This window comes from Sciurus vulgaris (assembly GCF_902686455.1).
Source record: "Sciurus vulgaris genome assembly, chromosome: 11".
In the NCBI taxonomy this organism is placed as follows: domain Eukaryota; kingdom Metazoa; phylum Chordata; class Mammalia; order Rodentia; family Sciuridae; genus Sciurus; species Sciurus vulgaris.
The window spans coordinates 45,196,224-45,216,422 of NC_136472.1; the positions used below are offsets into that span (position 1 = coordinate 45,196,224).

The following is a 20,199-nucleotide window of genomic DNA, read 5'->3' on the forward strand; positions in this document are numbered from 1 at the left end:
TCCTTTAAAAACATCTAGAAATGCATTTATTCATGAAACATTGATTTCTTGCCTCATATACATGAAGACTACATAAAATTTTGAAATTTCATTTTTTTCCTTCCAAACCCTTAACAATTGAGAAGACAGCCAAGAACTAAAAATAGCTATTCTCATTTCTCATTTTAAGCCCATGCATTTAAAATTCTCCAAACTAGTAGCTATTTGAATGGAAAAGTGTGAGATGGGATTCATTTCCCTAGGGAGGCATGTAAAATTGGCACCTACGACAAGCTACTATTGTTTTTGGCATCTAAGCAAGAACCCTTACAAAGTTCCTAGACAAATTTGCATGAAAAGCAAAGTTTATGTTGAACTTGCTTTCACTTTCCTTTCCTGAATCCTTTTTTAGTTTTGATAGTCCCTCTTTTCCATAATTTCCCATAATTTATTGTCCTCATTTATTTATTCCATTTGCTCACTCATCAGCCAGTTGCTTTTCCCAAACAAGAGTAAGACAATTTTCAACAGAGAAACAAATATCTGAAAGATAGGGACCTGTTTAAGGCAGTTGTCAATTCTGTTCTGAAGGTAAGCCATGTCCAGACATAGCCAATACAGAAGAAGAACTTGATCAATACTATTTAGAGTATGGAGTTGTGAGAGTTCAGAGAACATAAAACACCCAAGTTCTATTGCAATTGAGACCGGCCTGACTTGAAGTATCCCTTCCTTTCAATCAGAGGTTTTCAAATTTGTCTGTACATGAGAATCACTTGATGAGTTGTTTTTGTGTCCTTTTTTTTTCTTTCAATACTGGGTATTGAACCCAGTGGCACTCTACCTCTCTGAGTTACATCCCCAGCCCCTTTTCACTTTTTACTTTGAGACAGTCTCACTAAGTTGCTCAGGCTGGTCTTGAACTTGTGATCCTCTTGCCTCAGCCTCCTGAATATCTGGAATTACAGGCACACGTCATTGCTCCTGGCTTATCTGCTGGGTTTTTAAATCATATCAAATTTTCTTATCAAATATCAGTCATGTTAAAGAAAAATATCTGGAGATAGGACCCAGATGTGTCTATTATAAAAAACAAAAAACAAAAAAAAAACTGGCTATTCCAATATTCAGTCCTGATTGAGACCCACTGGTTTAGTTAATTCATACTACTAAGGGACATTAGCTTTCCTTAATATTCTTTTAAATCTCATATTACCCAAACCTCAATATCACTTTCCCACATTACGGTAAAGAGGACAAGAAAAGAGGGATGACTTTGGAGAAAATACTCTCTTAACAACAGCAGCAAACAAATAAGCAAATGAAATAACAGCAACCACAACAAAACTGTTTTCTAAGTTCTTGAGGTAGAGAATTAAAAATTGCGAAAGAGAAAAAGAGGAGAGAGACAGAGACAGAGAGAGAGAGAGAGAGAGAAAGAGAGAGAGAGAGAGAGGGAGATAGATTTTGGTAATCCATGGTGGATTTAGGGTTCATGTCACAAGAAAGGCATTTCTTGGCTTGTGTATTGTTTGAGAAATTCTGGGAAGAAATGTGATCATCTGAGGAAGGTGAGTGAGATGCGGTAGATCAACATTGTTAGTTAGATGGGAAGGTCCTGGATATAGGGAATGGAATAGTAGCAGGAGGTCTGATTTGTTTTGACAACAGACCTTTAGTATTTATTCCAATAAATTTCACAATATTAGTTCAGTGGCCAAGTTATTCAGTCCTTTTACAGGACCTGTAGAAACAAAACAAAACAAAGACAAATCATAAATCAGGAATAAGATTCTGACCCCTAGTGAGATGGGCGGGTGGTTGGGTGGAGTTAGGGAACTCCAAAAAAGAATCCCCCTAAATTTACTCCCTATTATGAAATTGTGAAATATGTTGGAATATATTCAAAAGTGTTATTAGCAAATGAAAACTAAGTGAAATAAATTTATTTTGAAGTGTTTTTTTATAGTGACTGAATACATATTTTCTATATACTTTCTTCATATGTTAACATTAGAAACACGAAGAGGAAAACCCAGATTTATACTTCTTCATTACTTTATTATTACTTGTGAGAACCTGGGTTACAAATTCTCTGGGCTACAGATTCCATATTAGTGAAATGAAGGGCAATATTTATTTCAGAGATCTTGTAAGAATTCAAGAAACACTTGAAGTTCTTAATGGTTTCAAGTATTTTTCTCCTATTTCTTTTGTTTGTTGTTAGCAATGTAATTTCTATGATAGCACAAATTCTTGCAGATGGAGGGGATGTAAACATTTTATAGAATACAAATATACAATTGGTATAAGCAAACTCTTAGGAAGGAGGTAGAGACTAGGTTGTCCAAGTCTAAACAGGGTAGATGGAATCTTCTGCCATTAACAAACTTACTTAAATTATTAAGGGTAGTTGATTAAATTTTTCTGATGCTTTGTTTATCTTAAACAATGTCTTATTCTAGATTGGGGTGGCAAATTCAAATGCTAGCAAGGCCCTTACAGGCCTGGGATGGGGTGGACTTTGGAAAAGTCTTCAAGTTTTAGCCTCTGCTCATGTCCAGAAGACTGTTGGCTTGCTGGCTTGTGGGTTCAGTTGTTGCTAGATTTGATATTTCAAGAAAAGGCAGAGCCATATAAATTTAAAGACTTCTAGTTTTTAAGTGTTGACAACTAATTTCATTTTCTTTCAACATCATGTGCGCCAAACCAAACACATCTTAATATAGCTTGTATGCTACCAGTTTGCAACCTTTGGATTTTGAAGGTCTCTTTCTCCCACTTCCAATGCTCTGTACTCTTAGTCTAAAAGTAATTGTATCCATCTTGCATGAGGTGCTCACCCTAGCCATTAGAAATTCAGTTATTACCCCACCCACTTTCAGATAAGTGGTAATTAATGTTACTTTGTAGAAAATTCTTATGAAAACAGTTTCTTATTCCAAAGTTAAAATTAATTATATTTCCTGTTATACTAAAGCACACATAGGCTAAATTTTCTGGATGTTAATTTTATCTTTTTACAACATCTGGTGGCTGGTTTAAACTCTCTAGGATCCAACTTTATTTTGTGCCAACTCTTGAGAGGTAAAACTTTAATAAGCTGTAACATTTATGAAGTTGATTACTTTTAAAAAGTCTTAGAGAACTATAATCTTTCATCCTACCTGTTATGAATTGAATTGTGTCCTCCAGATTCATCTGTGGAACCCAAGCATCCAATGTATTTGGATATTGGGCCTTAAACAAGGTAATTAAGGTTAAATAAGGTTTTAAGGGTAGCATCCTAATCCAAAAAGATTGGTTGTCTACATAAGAAGAGGAAAGAATAGTGGAGTATACTGTGCACAGAGGAAAGGCCACATGGAGAAACAATAAGAGAACCAGCTGAAAACCAGAAAAAGAGGCTTCACCATAAACTAAGTTTGCCAGTACCTTGATCTTGGACTCTCAGCTGCAGAACTGTGAGAAAAATTAATTTCTGTTTAACTCACCCAGTCTGTGGCATTTTGTTATGGCAGCATGAGTAATACATCACCTTTGTTGCCTGAGGTCTTTGAGCTTTTAGACTTTTTAAAAATTCTAATCATTCTCAGAGAAATCCTACTTTTAGACTCTTCTTTCTGTGTGACTTCCTTCCGGCTTAGGATATCATGGACGTTACTGTATCTTCTACCAAACGAGTACTTCCTTTGGGAAATATATCAAACTGTATTTGTGATGGCCGAATACAAACCATTTGGTAACTCACCCATAAAAAGTGAGATAGAGGAAACCAATCCTTTTCCCAAGTTTTGTTACTTCTCCTCGCTTGTCAGATGCTCCAGTGAGTCTCACAATGCCTACTTTCTTGAGGCTGGAAAGCCACTTGTATGCATGTTCATCATTTCTTAAAACATCTTCAAAATTTAGAGTAGGTAGCTTGAGCTCTGAACCCCAGTATTGACGTTCTGTGAATTAAGGAAATGAAGAAACCATATGGGATTATGTTGGTTTTATATAAGACAAAAACCTTAGAGAAGGGACTAGGTCACTAGAGTTGATCTTTGATTGATCATGGAGATTACTAAATGCTAGTTATAACCAGGAATGCCTGTTTCCAGGTCTTGCTTCCTGGGAGTCATGCCAGTCTATGATATTCCTCTTGCTATAAGTGTCTGGCACATAACTAGTATTCAGTACATTCCATTTATTGAGGGAATGTTGTTTAACTACGTTCTTAGAAATTCTCTGCCAGGACACTGCTTAGAAGTGACCCTGAGATACTGTGAGTGTTAACAGCCAAGTTCTATTTCTCAACTTCAGATGGATGATAAAATCAGAATGGTGGATTAGAACAGCATATGCTTATTCTGGGAGGAAAGTAGGTACAGCTCCTTCTTTCTATTGTTTCACCTGATTAAAAGTTATAAAACTGTCTCTGGGATCAGGTTGTTCTTAGGGGTCAGTGAGCGTTGGTCATGGTGAAGGAAAGATGAAGGTGTGTTCCTGGGAGGCATAGATATTTTGGAGGTGGTACAAAGGAGATAAAGTCAAATGCATTTCCTTAACCCTCTCATTCTTGATGATGAAATACTTATAAAAATGTTGACTTGAGAAAGCATAACAAAAGCAAATGTAAAAAATATTTGGTTTGCAAACCAGGCTCTCCCAAATGAAATGGAGCACAGAGGAAATGCAATTTTTCCAAGAGAAATAACTCAGATATTAATAACTGATTCAGGAAAGACCAAATGCTAGTTAATCCATTTCATTTCTTCCTTTCTTGGGAAGGAAATTGCCTTAGGAAGGCAAATCTTCCTAACAAGTGACAGCATGAGAACATATGATCTCAGTATCATCCTGGGCAATATTCTCTTTTCCAACCAAGGAACTATATCACATTATGGAAACCAACCCCAAAGCCCTCAGTTTAAGAATGGATAATGGGTCAGTGCCACTTGTAGTTGTGAATTATCATTTTCTCTTTGGTGTCACCATGGCTGGCTCTTCAGAAATAGGAGTTATTTTAGGAATTAGTAGCTTCAGTAGTGCAAAGATACAGGCAGCTGCTGAGCCATTTCTTGTTCTTCAACCAGCTAGCTGCATGAGGACATTTGCAGTAATGAGTAGGTATGGGTATTTAGGAAGACCAAATTAAGCGATTAATGCATATATTGCCAATGTTTCTGGGTTGCTAAGTATAAAAGCTTGCATAATGAACCAGAATTTTAAAGATCTAAATTCCAAACTCGGTCTACCTGGCAGATGTATTAATTCTATTAGACCCTGTTAATTCTCTTTAGTATTGAAGAGATTCTAAAGACTCAAGTGACTTACTATTTCATTTTAGCAAGTCAAACTGATATCTAGTCACTGTTTCCTAATTTTTCACTTTAACTCTTTTCTCTCTGTGGGACTAACCAAAATAGTAACTAAGTCACCTTGGCAAAGGGAAGCAGGCCAGCACATGGGCCATGTTGCATTTGACCAGAGAAGGTTGGGTGAAGCAAGAGAAACAATGAGATATGGGGATTTCAGAATAATGAACTTAATTGCTTTTTTTTTTTTTCTTTTGAGAGGGGGAGGATGGCATCTCTTGAGCATATTAGCTACCCAATAACTACTTGTTGACTTTTCTTTTCAATAAACCAAACATTTTACCATGTCACATGCCAGTGTGAATAGGCAATAGATTTTAAGGAACTCATAGTCTATGGGAGAGTCAGACATGGAAGCTGACAATTAAAACACAATATGACCAGTAGAGGTAAAAGAAAGAGTTCAGGAGAAGGGAGGAGGGAAGGGAAGGGAGGTAATGGGGAATTAAATTGACCAGATTATATCGTTATGCAATGTGTATATATGAGAATGTAAGAATAAATGCCACTATTTTAATGCATTAACAAAAAATATATAAATGAAAAAACGCAACAAGATAGATAGGGCAGTTGATGAATGTTTAAGGTACGACAGAGGTATCAGATCTTCTGCTCTTTTTCTAAGTTTCTTTCTATGATGCCCAACTACTCTTACATGCATGACGGTACCCAGGTCTGTTCCTTCATGTCTCAAGTATTTCTTCTAAAGCCAAACAGAGTTGGCTTTATATGAAAGAGACTCTGTTCAAAGGAGGATCTACTTGACTTTGTTTTGAATACTGAATTATGTGACTGTTTGCTTTACCACTCCCATTTACTCATTGCATTTTTAAGGCCTACATTGTAATAACTGATGCCAGTCAAAAAGGTCTAAAGGTGATAAATGCCATGCATATTGCATATTGACTGCCTATCTAGGAAAGTCATTTGGTTTCCAGTTAGGAGAAAAATTTCCTGGGTAAAATATCAGTGTTATGGGAATAGATAACCAGTCCACCATCTTCTTTCTAAAGTTTAACCCTAAATAGACTATATCCAGAAACTTTAAAAGAAAATATTGAAAACAGTTTTAACTTAGTGAGTCTCAAAAGAAAATCAGGGGTCCACATAATACTAGAGATGGATGAATATTAAGAGAATTATTTGGCATTTTCATATTGGCTTTAGATTGTCCATCACCATTAGTTTTTTATCATTGGACAAAAATTTGCCTAAACTACCATTGAGGATTCTTCTAGTCTTCTGACACTACTGTAATCTGTGTGAAGACAACATGTCCATTTTATGAGCCTGTTGGATGGAATTAGCTATTGTCAATATGAATATCTATAACAAATACATTGTCTTTATTTCCAAGGTTTTATAACTTACTAATGAAAATTTATTATAATTTTTAGAAAACACATTTTTCTTTCTATTGAGAGTAAGTCAACCTAGAGAGCAGGTATAAACTACAGTGATGTTCAATAGAACTTTCTGCAATCATGGAAATATTCTATTATCTCCTCCTTCCAGTGTCATAGCTACTAGCAACAAATAGCTATTGAGACTTGATATCCAGCTTGAGGAATTGAAAAACTGATTTTTTATCTTATTTAATTTAAATTAATTTAAACTTAAATTGCCACATGTGACTGATGCTATATTAGGACAGGCATGGGCAGAACATGGATGTCCTGTCTAATATGGGTTTTAATCATTGTTCTTCCTTTTACTAGCTAGTTTCTCAGACTCTTCTCTGAGTTTCAGTCTCCTAATTTATAAAGCAGGAACAATTATATTTACCCTGGTAGGTCTTTTGTGACCATGCAATGAGATTATGCAAAGAGTCTAGCACAGTGCCTAGCACAGAGTAAACCCATAATAACAATAAAAATACTTAATATTTGCTGAATACTTTCTTAGAGTAATCTCAGTGCTATAAGTTTCACAAACATTTCTTTTAGCTCCACAACCAATACATGGGATGGATGCTTTCAGAATTGCCATGTTATAAAGAAGGGAACAGATGTCCAAGGCACATAGCTAATGATTTGTAGATCTGATCAAATTCAGGTGACAAGTCACCAAGTCTGTAATTTCAAAAATTTTACATAAACACTTGATACTTGAAATGCTGTCATCATAGGCATTTCTGAATCCTACATCCAAATGTCCATAGTTTGTCTTGCTCTTTATAAAGGAAGTCTACTAGGTAATACAGAAAGCAGTGCAAGTTAAATGAGGAACACTGTCTGAACTTGTTTGAGCATGGGTATTTTTAAAGATAAACCTTGGCTCCCAGGCAGAATTTTAGATGCAGAGAAAACATTAGGAGTAGGGCTCATTGCACAACACTGCAACAACATCACTATTTACCTTTTGTGAAATGAGCCAAAGCTTTGCACATTAAAAAATCAGCTAACTTGAGCTTCTTTAATTCATGCCAATGTATTTCAGTGATCCATTCCTTTCTGGTTTTATTTAAAGCCAGTATCACCTTTCAGAAAGTTTCAGTGACTGTGTGACAGCAAAATACAATATATAGAGATTTAAAATTTTTTCACAAGATCTAATTGTTTTTAAAACTTTGAGTTTGTATTATGACTAATTTGTGTATTTAAGAAATATCTGCTTAGGGAATATATTACATATATTTATGAAACATTTTCTTCTTCTCTTGATAGTATACTTTTTATAACATCTTTTCAAGAATTTTTATTTATATGAGTTATTTTTTCCATTATAAAACAATGCATACATACAAACACTATTGTTTATTTTAGCAATACAGAAAGATTTAGATTCTTGTATAAATGTTAAGGATATGTAAAAAACTCTTAAGAATGATAAAATTATGGCATTTGCAGGCAAATGGATGAAATTGGAGGATATCATGCTAAGTGAGATACGCCAATCTCAAAAAACTAAAGGACAAATGATCTTGCTGATAAGTGGATGAGGACATATAAGGGGGGGGGGGTAGGAGGGGTTAGTGTTAGGGTTAGAGTTAGGTTTAGGGTTAGGGATAAGGAGGGTGGTAAGAATGGAGGAAGGAAGGACTGTATAGAGGGAAAAGAGGGGGGGGGGGGGGGGGGGGGAAAGGGAAAAAAATAACAGAATGAATCAAACAACATTGCCCTATGTAGATTTATGATTTTTAATTAAAATAAATAAATAAATAAATAAAAAACTCTTAAGGATATGTAAAATTAACCATATTCACATATCAGAGACTCCAGTAAAGAAACAAGGCTGTCAATAAAATATATAGCATGGTCTGCATTATAAATAACTTCCAGCTTTCAGGATGTTAATGTCAAAGGTATGGTTGCAATAGTTTTTAAATTCTGTAGGACTTCTAATTTTTTTAACCATAGCTTTCATCTTGGAATGCTCTTTCAGGAGCTTTGCAGAAATCAGAAACCAAGGGACACAGTCTACCACAGCACCTGTGACTGAATATAAACTCCTCATACATTCTGTTATTCTAAATGTGACTTTTAGAGACAGTGCTGTGCCTTATCAGTTTCCAAATTCATCATACTCTCGTGAATATAAAGCACCAATTTTCAGGGAGAAGTAATACTCTATTTCATTAAATCTAGTGGCAAAATTATTCTGTGATACCTGCACAGAATATTAAAACTTTAACCTTGCAAGAGTAATTCAAGCACATTTTTCCATTTCCTACCAATTGCAAAACATAACTATCAGGGGAGCCAAAAGAAAATACATCTGACTAGAGTAAATCATTTGTCAAGAGAATACATTAAAAACAAATTAAAATTTCATCCTTGGGTCTAAATACATGAACTGAATGGAAAATGACGGCATATTTAAGGCATGAGCCTCCCTTCCTAATTTAACTTATGGTCTTACTAATAAATACTTCCTTGAACATGTGCTTCACACATCATAAAATTTATGAACAGGCTACATACTGGCTTTCAAGGAACCATTTGTACAGGTTTCCTTCTGGGGGTTAAGCACCACATTCCAGGGGCCTGAGTTATGTTTCAAAAAGGAAAAGACACAAAGAAGTTATTTAGTTAAAAATTTATGAGCACAGCATGTTGGTTTGCAATGTGTTATTTCAGGAGTATAGGACCTTCTGTCTACCTACACTGAACTCAACCTCTGGCTCTAAAATGGTATCAAGAGCATCAGCCAATCTTGCACTGTCTTTTCTAGGAATACTTTGGAAGGGCCTTACCAAAACCAAAGTCTGACAGTTCTGAGAGAAAAGGCACCTGAGAGGAAAGAAGTAGGGTTTTGATTCTCTTTTACAGCACTACTAAGATACTGCCTTCTTTTGGTTATTCTTTTATTTTGTGTCCAGGGAATTCTATGTGTCTTTCAAGATTCTGGTCACTTGTCCTCTTAAGATGTTCCTGAGAGGAGGATTTGAAGATGAGTGATTTATTATAGAAGCACTAATAGCAGATGGGAATGTGAGAGAGAAGAAAGCCTGTGGAAAGAGTTTTCAGTGAGTGGGTTATGGGACTTTCAAAGATGGGTTCATCACTGCGGGGACCTTACAGAGACACTGTAGAATTATACTCCAGGTGTGTCCAAACTATGGTGCAAGGAGATGCAGAGGCCCAAACACCCACCCTTCATTGGTTGAGTGTTGCCCATTTGGGTATCCACTCCTGGGTCTTCCTGATCTTCCCTATGTGCAGGCCAAGCATGCTCCCTCAGACAGGGAAGAAAAGTTGTCAGTTTTGCAGTTTGAAAGCTGCTGGCTTGTGTAGGATGAGTGCTCAGGGACACCAGTAGCCTCTGCAATGTCCTGCCTTCTGGAAATATCCTGGATCTGCTAACAGTGTTTTAGATGTCTGTCTCCTCTGATCCTCCAGTGTTGGTACAATAAAATATATGGCATGGTCTGCATTATAAATAACCTCCAGCTTTCAGGATGTTAATGTCAAAGCCCCAGAGCTTACCTCATGGTATTGAAATTATAGTCATCATGTATTTATTGAATGCCCTGCTGGCGCAAGAGATCAAATTCATGGAAAAAATAGATGGTGATAACTGCCTTGTTAGGGGAAAATGGTGTATAAACAAAGAAGCAGACAGATAAACATACAAATAAAAAAAAAAAAAAATGACAAGTGCTATGAGAGTGACCAGTGGGGTCAATGACAACAAAAAACAATTGTTTGGGTTGAGGTGAGGAACTTATTTAGATATGTTGGTCAAGAATAGCCAAGGTGAAGAGCATTATTTAAACCAAGGTCAAGGAGTGGAGGAGACCTTCATACAAAGGACAGGGAGAAGAGTGTACAAGCAGTAGGGAGAGGATGGAACATCTCCTAACTTGCTGGAGAAACTCAGAGTCAACTGAAGCTGGGCCAGGGAGGCCGAGGGAGTGTGTCAGATAAGTCCAGTGGAGCAGGGTTGGTTCAGGCAGGACTTGATCTCTGCCTTTCTCTAGATTGTAAGTCCTTCATGAACTGTGGGGTCATGCCACTTATCTTTATTTTCTCACCAATACTACTTCTCCCTCCTACCTGTCCCCAAGTATATAGTCCAAGGATGGTACCCAGTAGGTTTTAAGAAAACATATATTTTATATATCCTCAACAAGTCTTTGCTTACTTCCTAAAGATGACTAGAGACTAGAGTCACCTTTGAAAATGGGACTGTATCTGAGCATATCTTAGTGTTTTAAAATATGGAGAAATCTCTCAAAACTTTTCTCTAGGTAATAATTGCACCAAACTCTCAAAATATCCCTGAGACTTCTAAACAAGTTTAAGTTGCTTTTAAGGACAGAAACACATTTTGCTTTTGGACTAGTAGGTACCTGGGATAGACTATATGCTCATCCCCATGAAAAGAATGACCAGATAACTGGATTAAATAAGAAGAACACTTAAAACTGTGAAATGACACAGTACACAAGGATTTTTTTTTTTTAAATAAGGGGAGCTAATGTATATGCAGCACTTATGATTTCAGGCATTCTTCTAAGTACATGGGTGATTTCATGTAACCTTACAACAACTCCATAAAATATGTTCTATTATTCTCATTTTACAGATAAGCAGGCAGGCACAAAACCTGAGATAATTGGCCCAATATCACATAGCTAATATCTGTCAGAACTGGACCACCCATACAATTTGATTCCAGACATTGAAGAGAGGAATCGTATAGGGAAAGGAAATAAGCACTGACACATCTCAGGAAAAAGTATATATCCTAGAATTCCTTAGAGTAGCCAGGGAAAACAAGACAGGGTTACCTTCTTGTCCTTGCTCTGGCTATCCACTATAACCTCCATAAAAAGTTTTTAAAACACCCTCTTTATCTCCTTCAATTACACAGCACATACTTCTATGGAGCAGTTTCTGATAACTCCAAGCCTTTTCTTTATGCTGAAGCACAATCTTCCCTTGTTACCTTTAAAAATTTTCCCCCATAGCTTTATTGAGGTAAAAGTGAAGTCAATAAAATGCACATCTTTGAAGTAAGCAATTTGGTCAGTTTTGACATGTATGTAACCAATACAGTGAATATGAAAGGATTTTCATTACTTTTTAAAAAATTTGAAATCATGCAGTTTGTGTGTTTTTGCATGATTTATTACATTTATTATAATCACCCTTAAGATATATAGAACCCCACCCCTACATGTCAACTATTTCAAAATCAAATGGGATCCAAATAGATATCTCAGAGGTCAAGGAAGAAAGCACAAGAAAAGTGCTTTGAACTAAGTGAGAATAAAAGCTTAAAATATCAGGCTTTCTAGGATGAAATAGTACTCAGATGAACATATATAACTTAAAGTACTTATATCAGAAAGAAACTAGAATAACAATCAAATTATTTTCAAATTATGTAGTAGGAATGAAAAATAAGAGTCGGAGCAAAAATATATGAAATAGGACTGGGGATATAGCTCAGTTGGTAGAGTGCTTGCCTCGAAAGCACAAGACCCTGGGTTCAAATCCCCAGCACCGTAAAATAAAAAAAAAAAAAAAAATATATATATATATATATATACGCACATATATATATGAAATAGAGAAGGAATAATATAGCTAAAATTTGATAAAAATCAAAAAAATCCAATCAAGAAAATACCAAGAACATAAAAATTAATATCAAGGGAAAGGGAGTTATCAAAAAACCCTACAGATGCTCAAAATAGATTAAGGTAATATTACAATTGTATGCCAACATATGTGATAGCTTACATAACATGATCTATATTACAGAAGGATCCGTGTGCTGCTGGGAAGAAAGTGTATTCACTCATTGATGGACGAAATATTCTCTATATGTTTGTTAAGTCTGAATTATCAATTGTATTTTTACTTCTATCACTTTTTTATTTAGTTTTTGTTTGGAGGATCTATCCAGTGGTGACAGAGGCATGTTAAAGTCATGCAGTATCACTGTGTTGTGGTCTATTTGATCCTTGAAATTGAGAAGTGTTTATTTAATGTACATAGATGCTCTATTGTTTGGGGCATTAATATTTATGATTGTTATAACTTATTGATGTATAATTCCCTTAAGCAGTATGAAATGGTCTTCTTTATCCTTGTCACCTTTTTTTAAACCCCCAATTCTGTGTTACATAATATAGAAATTTTGGGAATGTGCATGAAGACAGCAACTGTGCTAAGTTTTTTTGAGTCTGAGTAGCCTCTTTCTTCTCCCATTCTGTGTCAGGTTTTATGGTACCAAACCCTTGACCACCTGCTCTTCTTTGGATCATGTGTTCAAGTGTGCTGATGCCCCCTGACAGTGTGAGTGTCCTGAATTGGACAAAATATTATAAATGTGATTTGGTCCCTTTCTGCATGGTAGGCTCATATCTAATTAGTCTTTAATGGCAGCCTCAGCTCTGTTGACTTGTATTAGCATTTTGGTCAATGAGAATGGTAAGAATTGATTATTGGTCAAGATTTCTCCCCCTGTATTTGTGCATTTTGTTTCTGACACTGGTTCATTGCAAGCTTCTTAGCTCATATAGAGCTAGGATGTAAGTTCTGTTTGATAGGGACCTTGCTTCAAAATTACTGACTCAAGATTTGAATGTGACAGATCTGGATTCAAATGTGAATTTCAATATTTTCCATCTTCATGATTTTCAGAAACTGAGGAACTCTCAAAGTTCAGGTTCTCTGTTTGGAAAACACAGGATGAAAGTAGCCTACAGGGATGTTGTGAAATTTAAATAAGATGATATTTATAAAGAACACAACACAGTGATTGGCTACCTGGTTCAATTTTCACTTGAACCAGAGCAACTGAACAAGACTAGAAGAAAACATACTAGGATGGCTGACCTTATCACATGATTCATCACTAGTTAACTGTATCTTAAGCTCCCCTAGCTAATTGTTTCTCACGTTCTCTACCCTCAAACTTCCCTTACTGCCTATTTACACTTGACTCCCAAGGGTCAGGGTCTTTTTATGTTTTGTCCACATTGAATTTCCAGTCCCAGTGTGCCACGCCTGACACATAACAGACACTGTTGAACGTGATGAACGAGTAAATAAATACACAGCACATGGTAGGTGATGAATAAATAACTGTTACTAATAGTAATTGTTTCCCTGGATTTCAACAGTTTAGTGGGGAAGACAGTCGCATACACAGACCATGATCATTCAATGCAACAATGGTAGAGAAAGATAGAGGAACCCACACATATTGATGTGAGCACATAGAAGAGGAGAATGGGAAATATTTGGTAGTGCAAATGCTCTTTAGTCACATCTTGGCTCTGCCACCCCTGTCTCTTTGGACTAGTTATTAATTTCTATCAGTCTCATTTTCCTATGTTTAAAATGATTGTAATGACAAGGCTGCCTTTGTGGAGTTAAGTCCAGGACAAAATAGGGCAATATGTATTAAACACTGATCTTAGCAGTCAACATATCTCAATGCTTAGGTGTGGGGAAAAGGAAAAGTAGGGTGGGAATAGAAGAAGAGGTGGAGGAGGGAGAAGATCATATGATGTTAGTAGCTTAGGGTTAATAGTGGAGGTAGTGAGACATGGTTGAATTGTGGATTAGTTTGGTGATAGAGCTAAAAGAATTTCTTAAGTTGAATGGGAAGAATGAAAGATAAGAGAAGTAAAGGATGAGACTGCTACTAGAGAAATGGAGTTGCCATCTACTGAGATGGAACAGACTTGAACGTTCAGGGAGTAGGATTACCTTAGACCATCTGCTGCCATCAAAGGGTTCATTTCTCCTCTGATTTTCCTCATTTTTTTTTTTCATATTTCTCAGATCACTTTACTAAACCAATTTTGGTTATCCATCGTATATTTTTCTTACATTTATTATTTATTTATTTATTATTATTTATTTATTTATTTATTTATTTTGTAGTGCTGGGGATTGAACCCAGGGCCTTAAGCACTCTACCGACTGAGCTATATCCCCAGCCCCATCATATATTTTGATTGGGCAATTTATTCTGATCTAGAAACTTTCATTATGACCTATTGAGAGGTACAAGCGTATAGACTTGCTTATTCATTGTATAGGAATAGTTTTCTTAGATATTTGTTCTTATCTTCCTTTTAAGATTATAGCTTTTATATGGGTATAAGATTGCACTCAGTTTGGGTCTGGAACTTTTCTCTTCCAGCTGTCTAGCACATAGTGTGACATAATCTACCTGATGATTGCTGGTATTTTCATCTGTAGCTATCTATTTTAATCAACTAAGATGATGGTTAATTTCTCCAACTTTGCTGGCCATTCCAGTTCATGAAAATTTGCACATTCTTGATTGAAATTAGGTTTATACTTGACCCATTTTATCATTGCCTTTTAAAATTCAATATAAATGAAACTTCGCTAGGTAGGTAAATTTTGACTAGGATCAAATCATGTTTGAATTATTGAAGTCCTTTCACATCCGCAGTTCACTTCTAAACTCTTGAGCTTTTCATCAGGAATGTAACATTATTATTCTTCATGTCAGTGAAGCTCAAGCATAAGACATTTTAATGCCACTGTTTCTGTTTCTTCTCTTTTTTCTGTCCTTACCAAATGTTCTTAACTGTGCCTCTGCTCTTATGTCCTCTCTAAGAGGAAAAGGGGAAGAAAAAGATGTTGGTTTTAAGGATCCGTGTGTGCCATGCCCTCTGCTAAACAGAAGTTACAGTTCATCTCTTGTTCTTTGTACCCAAGCTGAGAAGCGTTGATTCATTTACATGTGGAAAAAGTGAGGTTAGATAATTTATGAAACTAAGTTAAGTTCACAGAGCAGAGTCAAAGTCAGCTCTGCCAAGCTGGGCATGGTGTCATGTGCCTGTAGTTCCAGCTATCCAGGGAGCTGAGGCAGGAGAATCACTTGAATCCTGAAGTTTGAGACCAGACTGGGCAGCACATAAAGATTGGCAAGCAAAAGTCCAGCTCTGCTAACTCTGATGACTGTGCTCTTTCATAACACGATTGTTTATGGGTGAAGAGATTTCTTTGCATACTACATTTTTTCACATTCTTTTTTTTTTTTTTTTTTTTTTTTGCCGGGCTGGGGATTAGAACCTAGGGCTTTGTGCTTGCAAGGCAAGCACTCTACCAACTGAGCTATATCCCCAGCCCTCACATTCTTTTCTAAACAAAAAAAATCTTTTAAAAAACCCTAGGTTTCCATTGTCATCTTATGACTATGTATTTCAGTGCTACCAGTGAATCTTTGCAAAAAGGCTTCGTTGGGATGTGAGTAGACCTTGTAGGATGGATATGTGCAGTTTGCCCAGAGAGAAAAAAAAATGGAACAAGTAACCCCAGGAAGCAGGTAGAACTGGGACCAAAGTCCACATGCTTGTGGAGGGGGCACAAGACTGTGAAATGACTTAAAGGGGAGTAAAGAGGGGAAGGAGAGAAGATCTTGTGCCTTGGGGACATTTGCCTGCAGAGTTGTACAAGCCTAGTGTGGATGGATGGCAAGGCCATATGAACTCAGGAATCCAGGCAGGAGATGGTAAAATGGTTCCAATTAAGTTGACATCTGTGTCCCTATAAACTGTTGAATATCATTCTTCTCAGTGCCCATAGTGTGCATAGAGATTTGAATGCCAAGTGGAGAAAAGAATTTCAATAATAGGACTCTCCATTAAAAAGAAAAAAAACCTGATATATACTGTTCTGGAGCATCAAAAAACCTCTCAGGGCTGCTCTCTGTTGTCATTTATATCCATATCAAGAGAGTCCTGTGAAACTAAGTGAGTAACTATGTACCTGCAACATTGCCCTTCACTAAGCACTGCAATACTCAAGAAGGTGGCTGCAGATAAAGATTTTGGAGTTTAGAAAGGTTGAATGAGTTGCTTAAGGTCACAGATCCAGCAAGGCCTAAGCCCCATAGTACTTTTAACTTCAGTGCTTGACACCCTTCCGATGAAGAGCAAAGTTATGCATTGACACAAACAGGATTTCGAGAGGAAAAAAAATAGTAAAGTTAGAAAACTCACTGATTGGAGTAGAACTTTCTCTAAATTGATTAGCTAAAAATTAAGCAAATCCACAGAATGAACGGAGAAAATTAAAAAGAAAATCAAATTTCTCTAATTTCAAGAAAAGATAGCCCATAGGTATTCTATTCTATTGGCACATTTGAAAGTCTGGGCCTGAAATTTAAAAGAAGAAACTTAAGTCTGATGAAAATACCTGCTACTTCAAAACTAAATATTTCAATATTCTGTCATTTTGAAGAAGCAAAGTAGAACCAGAAGTGAGAGGTAATAATTTTTGAATTAGTTGTTCTTTGCTGATTTTTTTTTTTTTTTTTTTTTTTTTTTTTTTTTTTTGGTTAGTGAATCTCCTGATACATAGGCTCTAACAAAAATGTCAGGCTAAATTTATCCCTTATCTGTAGATTTGGTAAATGTGAAGCTAACATACAACTTTACTTTTTGAAATTGTCACATTTAGGAATTTCCTAAATTTTTAAATCTAAATCTTTAGTCCAAATGCTAATGTTATAAAACTCATTCCAGGGCTATAGTAAAAAGTAAGCCTAGCTTGTAAGAAAGATACACTAATCTAGAAATTGTAGGCACAACCTCCAGATTATTATTATAATACAGCAGATCACTACAGGCTCTGTCTCCCGCCTGGGGCTGACAGAACAAGGGCAATTCTGTCTCTTGGAAGGACATTGGACCCTTTAGATATTGTATCGGAGTTTACCAGAAATTAAGTAGGAGTGCTAAATAATATTTAATTTAGAAAAGAATAGGACACATTAAAAGACATCAACAAGGCATGTAGTAAACTCACAGATATTTGAGATAGGTGTATTCTACTAAAACCCCAAAGATCTAAAAGTCAAGAGGCCCATTGTACATATAATAGGCCAAACAGAACAGAGACTCAGCCCATGAGCCAAGGAGATCTCAGAGAAGCAGAGAAGGTCTTTTATTAGGTCTCTTTTGGGAGGTAAGCATATTTGGGAGATGGCCTTGCGACTCAATTGCAGCTCTTTGACAGAGTTGTTCAGAAGCCATTGTGACCTGGCAACCCTGAGACCCTGGAACATGCTAAACTGCCTGAGAAATAAAAAACAAAACCTTCCAGCTCTGTTTAAAATCCCCAAGTGCAATAATAAGTGAAATAAATACCCTCACTCCCCTCACTCCTTTGCATACTTCCATCTCTGAGGTCAAGAATGGATGGGTCAGGCTTAGAGATGGGGTAAAATATCACGTGGGCTTAGGTATACTAATTGTGTATGTTAGTTGCCAACTAAATACATACACATGTGATTTTTGCTTTTTGACAAGGTTCTGTAAAAATGGCCTCTGCACCAAACCAGCCCTGTTCTTTACACTATAATAACAATCTTCATCTTCAAGTAAACACACAGTTCTCGTTGAGAAAGAAAAGCTCTGTGTTTTTTCTTGCTGTGGGCAAAGCAAATAGATTTTAGAGGGCCTTGACAGTTACTTGAGGATTTTCACTTCTATGACTTGTTCTTTTGAAACAAAGGAGGGGATTATAGCTATGGACTGAAGGGTTGTCATTTGATTAAGTAGAGGCCAAGGCTGGCTCTGTTATAAGAGGGGCATACAGAATTGGAGAAAATGTTCTCTTTCTTACTGTGCAAAGTACTCAGTCCTACAGTGCTGAGAAATCTGAGCTTACAATCTCAATTGGAAAAAATATTCTCTAAATTATAACTTTAAAAAATTTAATTTTCCATAACAAATATTATTGAAATCAGAGACTGATATATTTTAGTACCATTTTATCCATCAAAGAGATGTTGGTTTTGCTTACCAATCACAAAAATTAGCATACAATTATATTGAAATTTTGAATAGATGCTAAAACTATTACGTAGTATAATTCGTGTTTCTAGTATTCTACTAAAGTTCTCAATTTTTATTCATATATTTGGAAATATTCATAAGCTAGTCTTTAACACTCAAGATTTTACTTGATAGAGATGAGAGAATGGGGCCAGCATCTTCCATCCTATAAGTCAATAGATATTTCTTGGAATACAAATTCCTCTCTCCCATCTTTCTTCCCTTTAAGTCATCATTGTTCCCTATGGAACATACCTACTTCATTCTATGGTCCCTGCTCCCTGTCTCTCCCCATACAGTCCACACAATCACACAGCTCGGACTGTAGGACTAGGGCCTTCCTACAACACAAATCTGATCCTTTCACTTTCTTCATAAGACAAATATGCAAACCCAAGGCCAAAGACACACACGGCAGGGAGGGGAGACTGCCACAAAAGCAAGGCAAAGCACTTCAGACGTTCAACCCGACTTGTAGGCATTTAAGAAATAATATTCATCTCACCAAAATCAACAGACACAATCCAAAAAATGTAAAAATGCAGCCTAAAAAGTTAAGGTGATCTTCTTAAACCTGTAAAGATCTTCAGTTCATTTTCTCTGACCTCACAGGAAAGAGAGACTCAGTGGTGGGGGGCCTCATGGAATGGGGATTCCTGGGCTCTGTTAGTAAGAATCTTCCTTGTCTGTGGATGCAGGGCTAAGCAGGGCCCTTAAGCCCCTTTCCTAGTTTGGACCATTCCTTCTCCTCTGTTGTCTAGCAGTTTTAACTTCACCAACATTAAACTAATTGCAATTTCCTAAACTCATCTTCCTATTTAACACTTCAAGGATTTTCTACATGTTTTCTTTTTTTTTCCCCTCTATAGAGAATTTCCTTACTTTCTGTCTTTGCCTGAAAAACTGATGGATTCTTCAGAAGTCAGCTCAAGCATCATTCCCTCAGCTCTTCAAATTCCTTCATCTGTGCCCTCATTTACCTTCAATGCCTGCTGCAATATATTTAATGTACTCTGCTTACTTGTTTTCATGACCTTGTTCTGTACTAGGCTTGATAAGTTCTCAAGGACGGAGTCCATGCTTTTTCTATCTTGGTATTTCCTTGCAGAGTTCCCAGCACAAAATTGGTACCTCGCTGAATAGGAATTTATGAGAAAAATTTTATTATCCACATCTTCCTTTTAGCTGTGACTGTTCCATGTCAGTGTGTCCCATGACTGCCCCACAGTCCATCCCATGACTGATTAACATTTGCCTTTTCAATTTGGTGTTCAACAGCTTGTGCCAGGACAAGATCAAAGCCAGTGCTTTGCATCTTGACTCCAGATTTTAAAAGTCTTGTGGTCCCCACTCTTAGGAAAGAGCAGAAGAGGAGACAGTGCTACTGGGACTTAAAAACAAAATCCTTCCATGAACGTAACTGAGTTTGTTTACGTGCCCTGGAGTACTGATGTTTGAAAACATGCAATGGCAATAAAATAAGGTATCAAGTTCTGCAGGCAAAAAGTCATAGAACCAATATCCCAAAAATGAGCCATTAATTTCTTCTTTTACTCACCCACTGCACAGCTTGGG

The 20,199-nt window shown here is 36.5% G+C and overlaps 1 protein-coding gene and 1 long non-coding RNA gene across 5 annotated transcripts in view; both read right to left on the reverse strand.

Annotated features, from left to right (window-relative positions):
• BBOX1 (gamma-butyrobetaine hydroxylase 1) overlaps nucleotides 1-20,199 on the reverse strand; it is a 112,507-nt gene that overhangs the window by 75,744 nt on the left and 16,564 nt on the right. For all 4 annotated transcript variants that reach the window (XM_079101868.1, XM_079101867.1, XM_079101869.1 and 1 more), the window contains one exon: nucleotides 3,731-3,929. In XM_079101868.1, coding sequence (XP_078957994.1) covers nucleotides 3,731-3,929 — 199 coding nt within the window. The remainder of the gene's footprint in view (nucleotides 1-3,730; nucleotides 3,930-20,199) is intronic.
• Nucleotides 769-3,720, reverse strand: LOC306638670. The gene is made up of 2 exons (XR_013757529.1): nucleotides 3,147-3,720; nucleotides 769-1,723 (listed from the first exon to the last, which is right to left on the reverse strand). It is a non-coding gene; the product is annotated as an uncharacterized lncRNA (long non-coding RNA).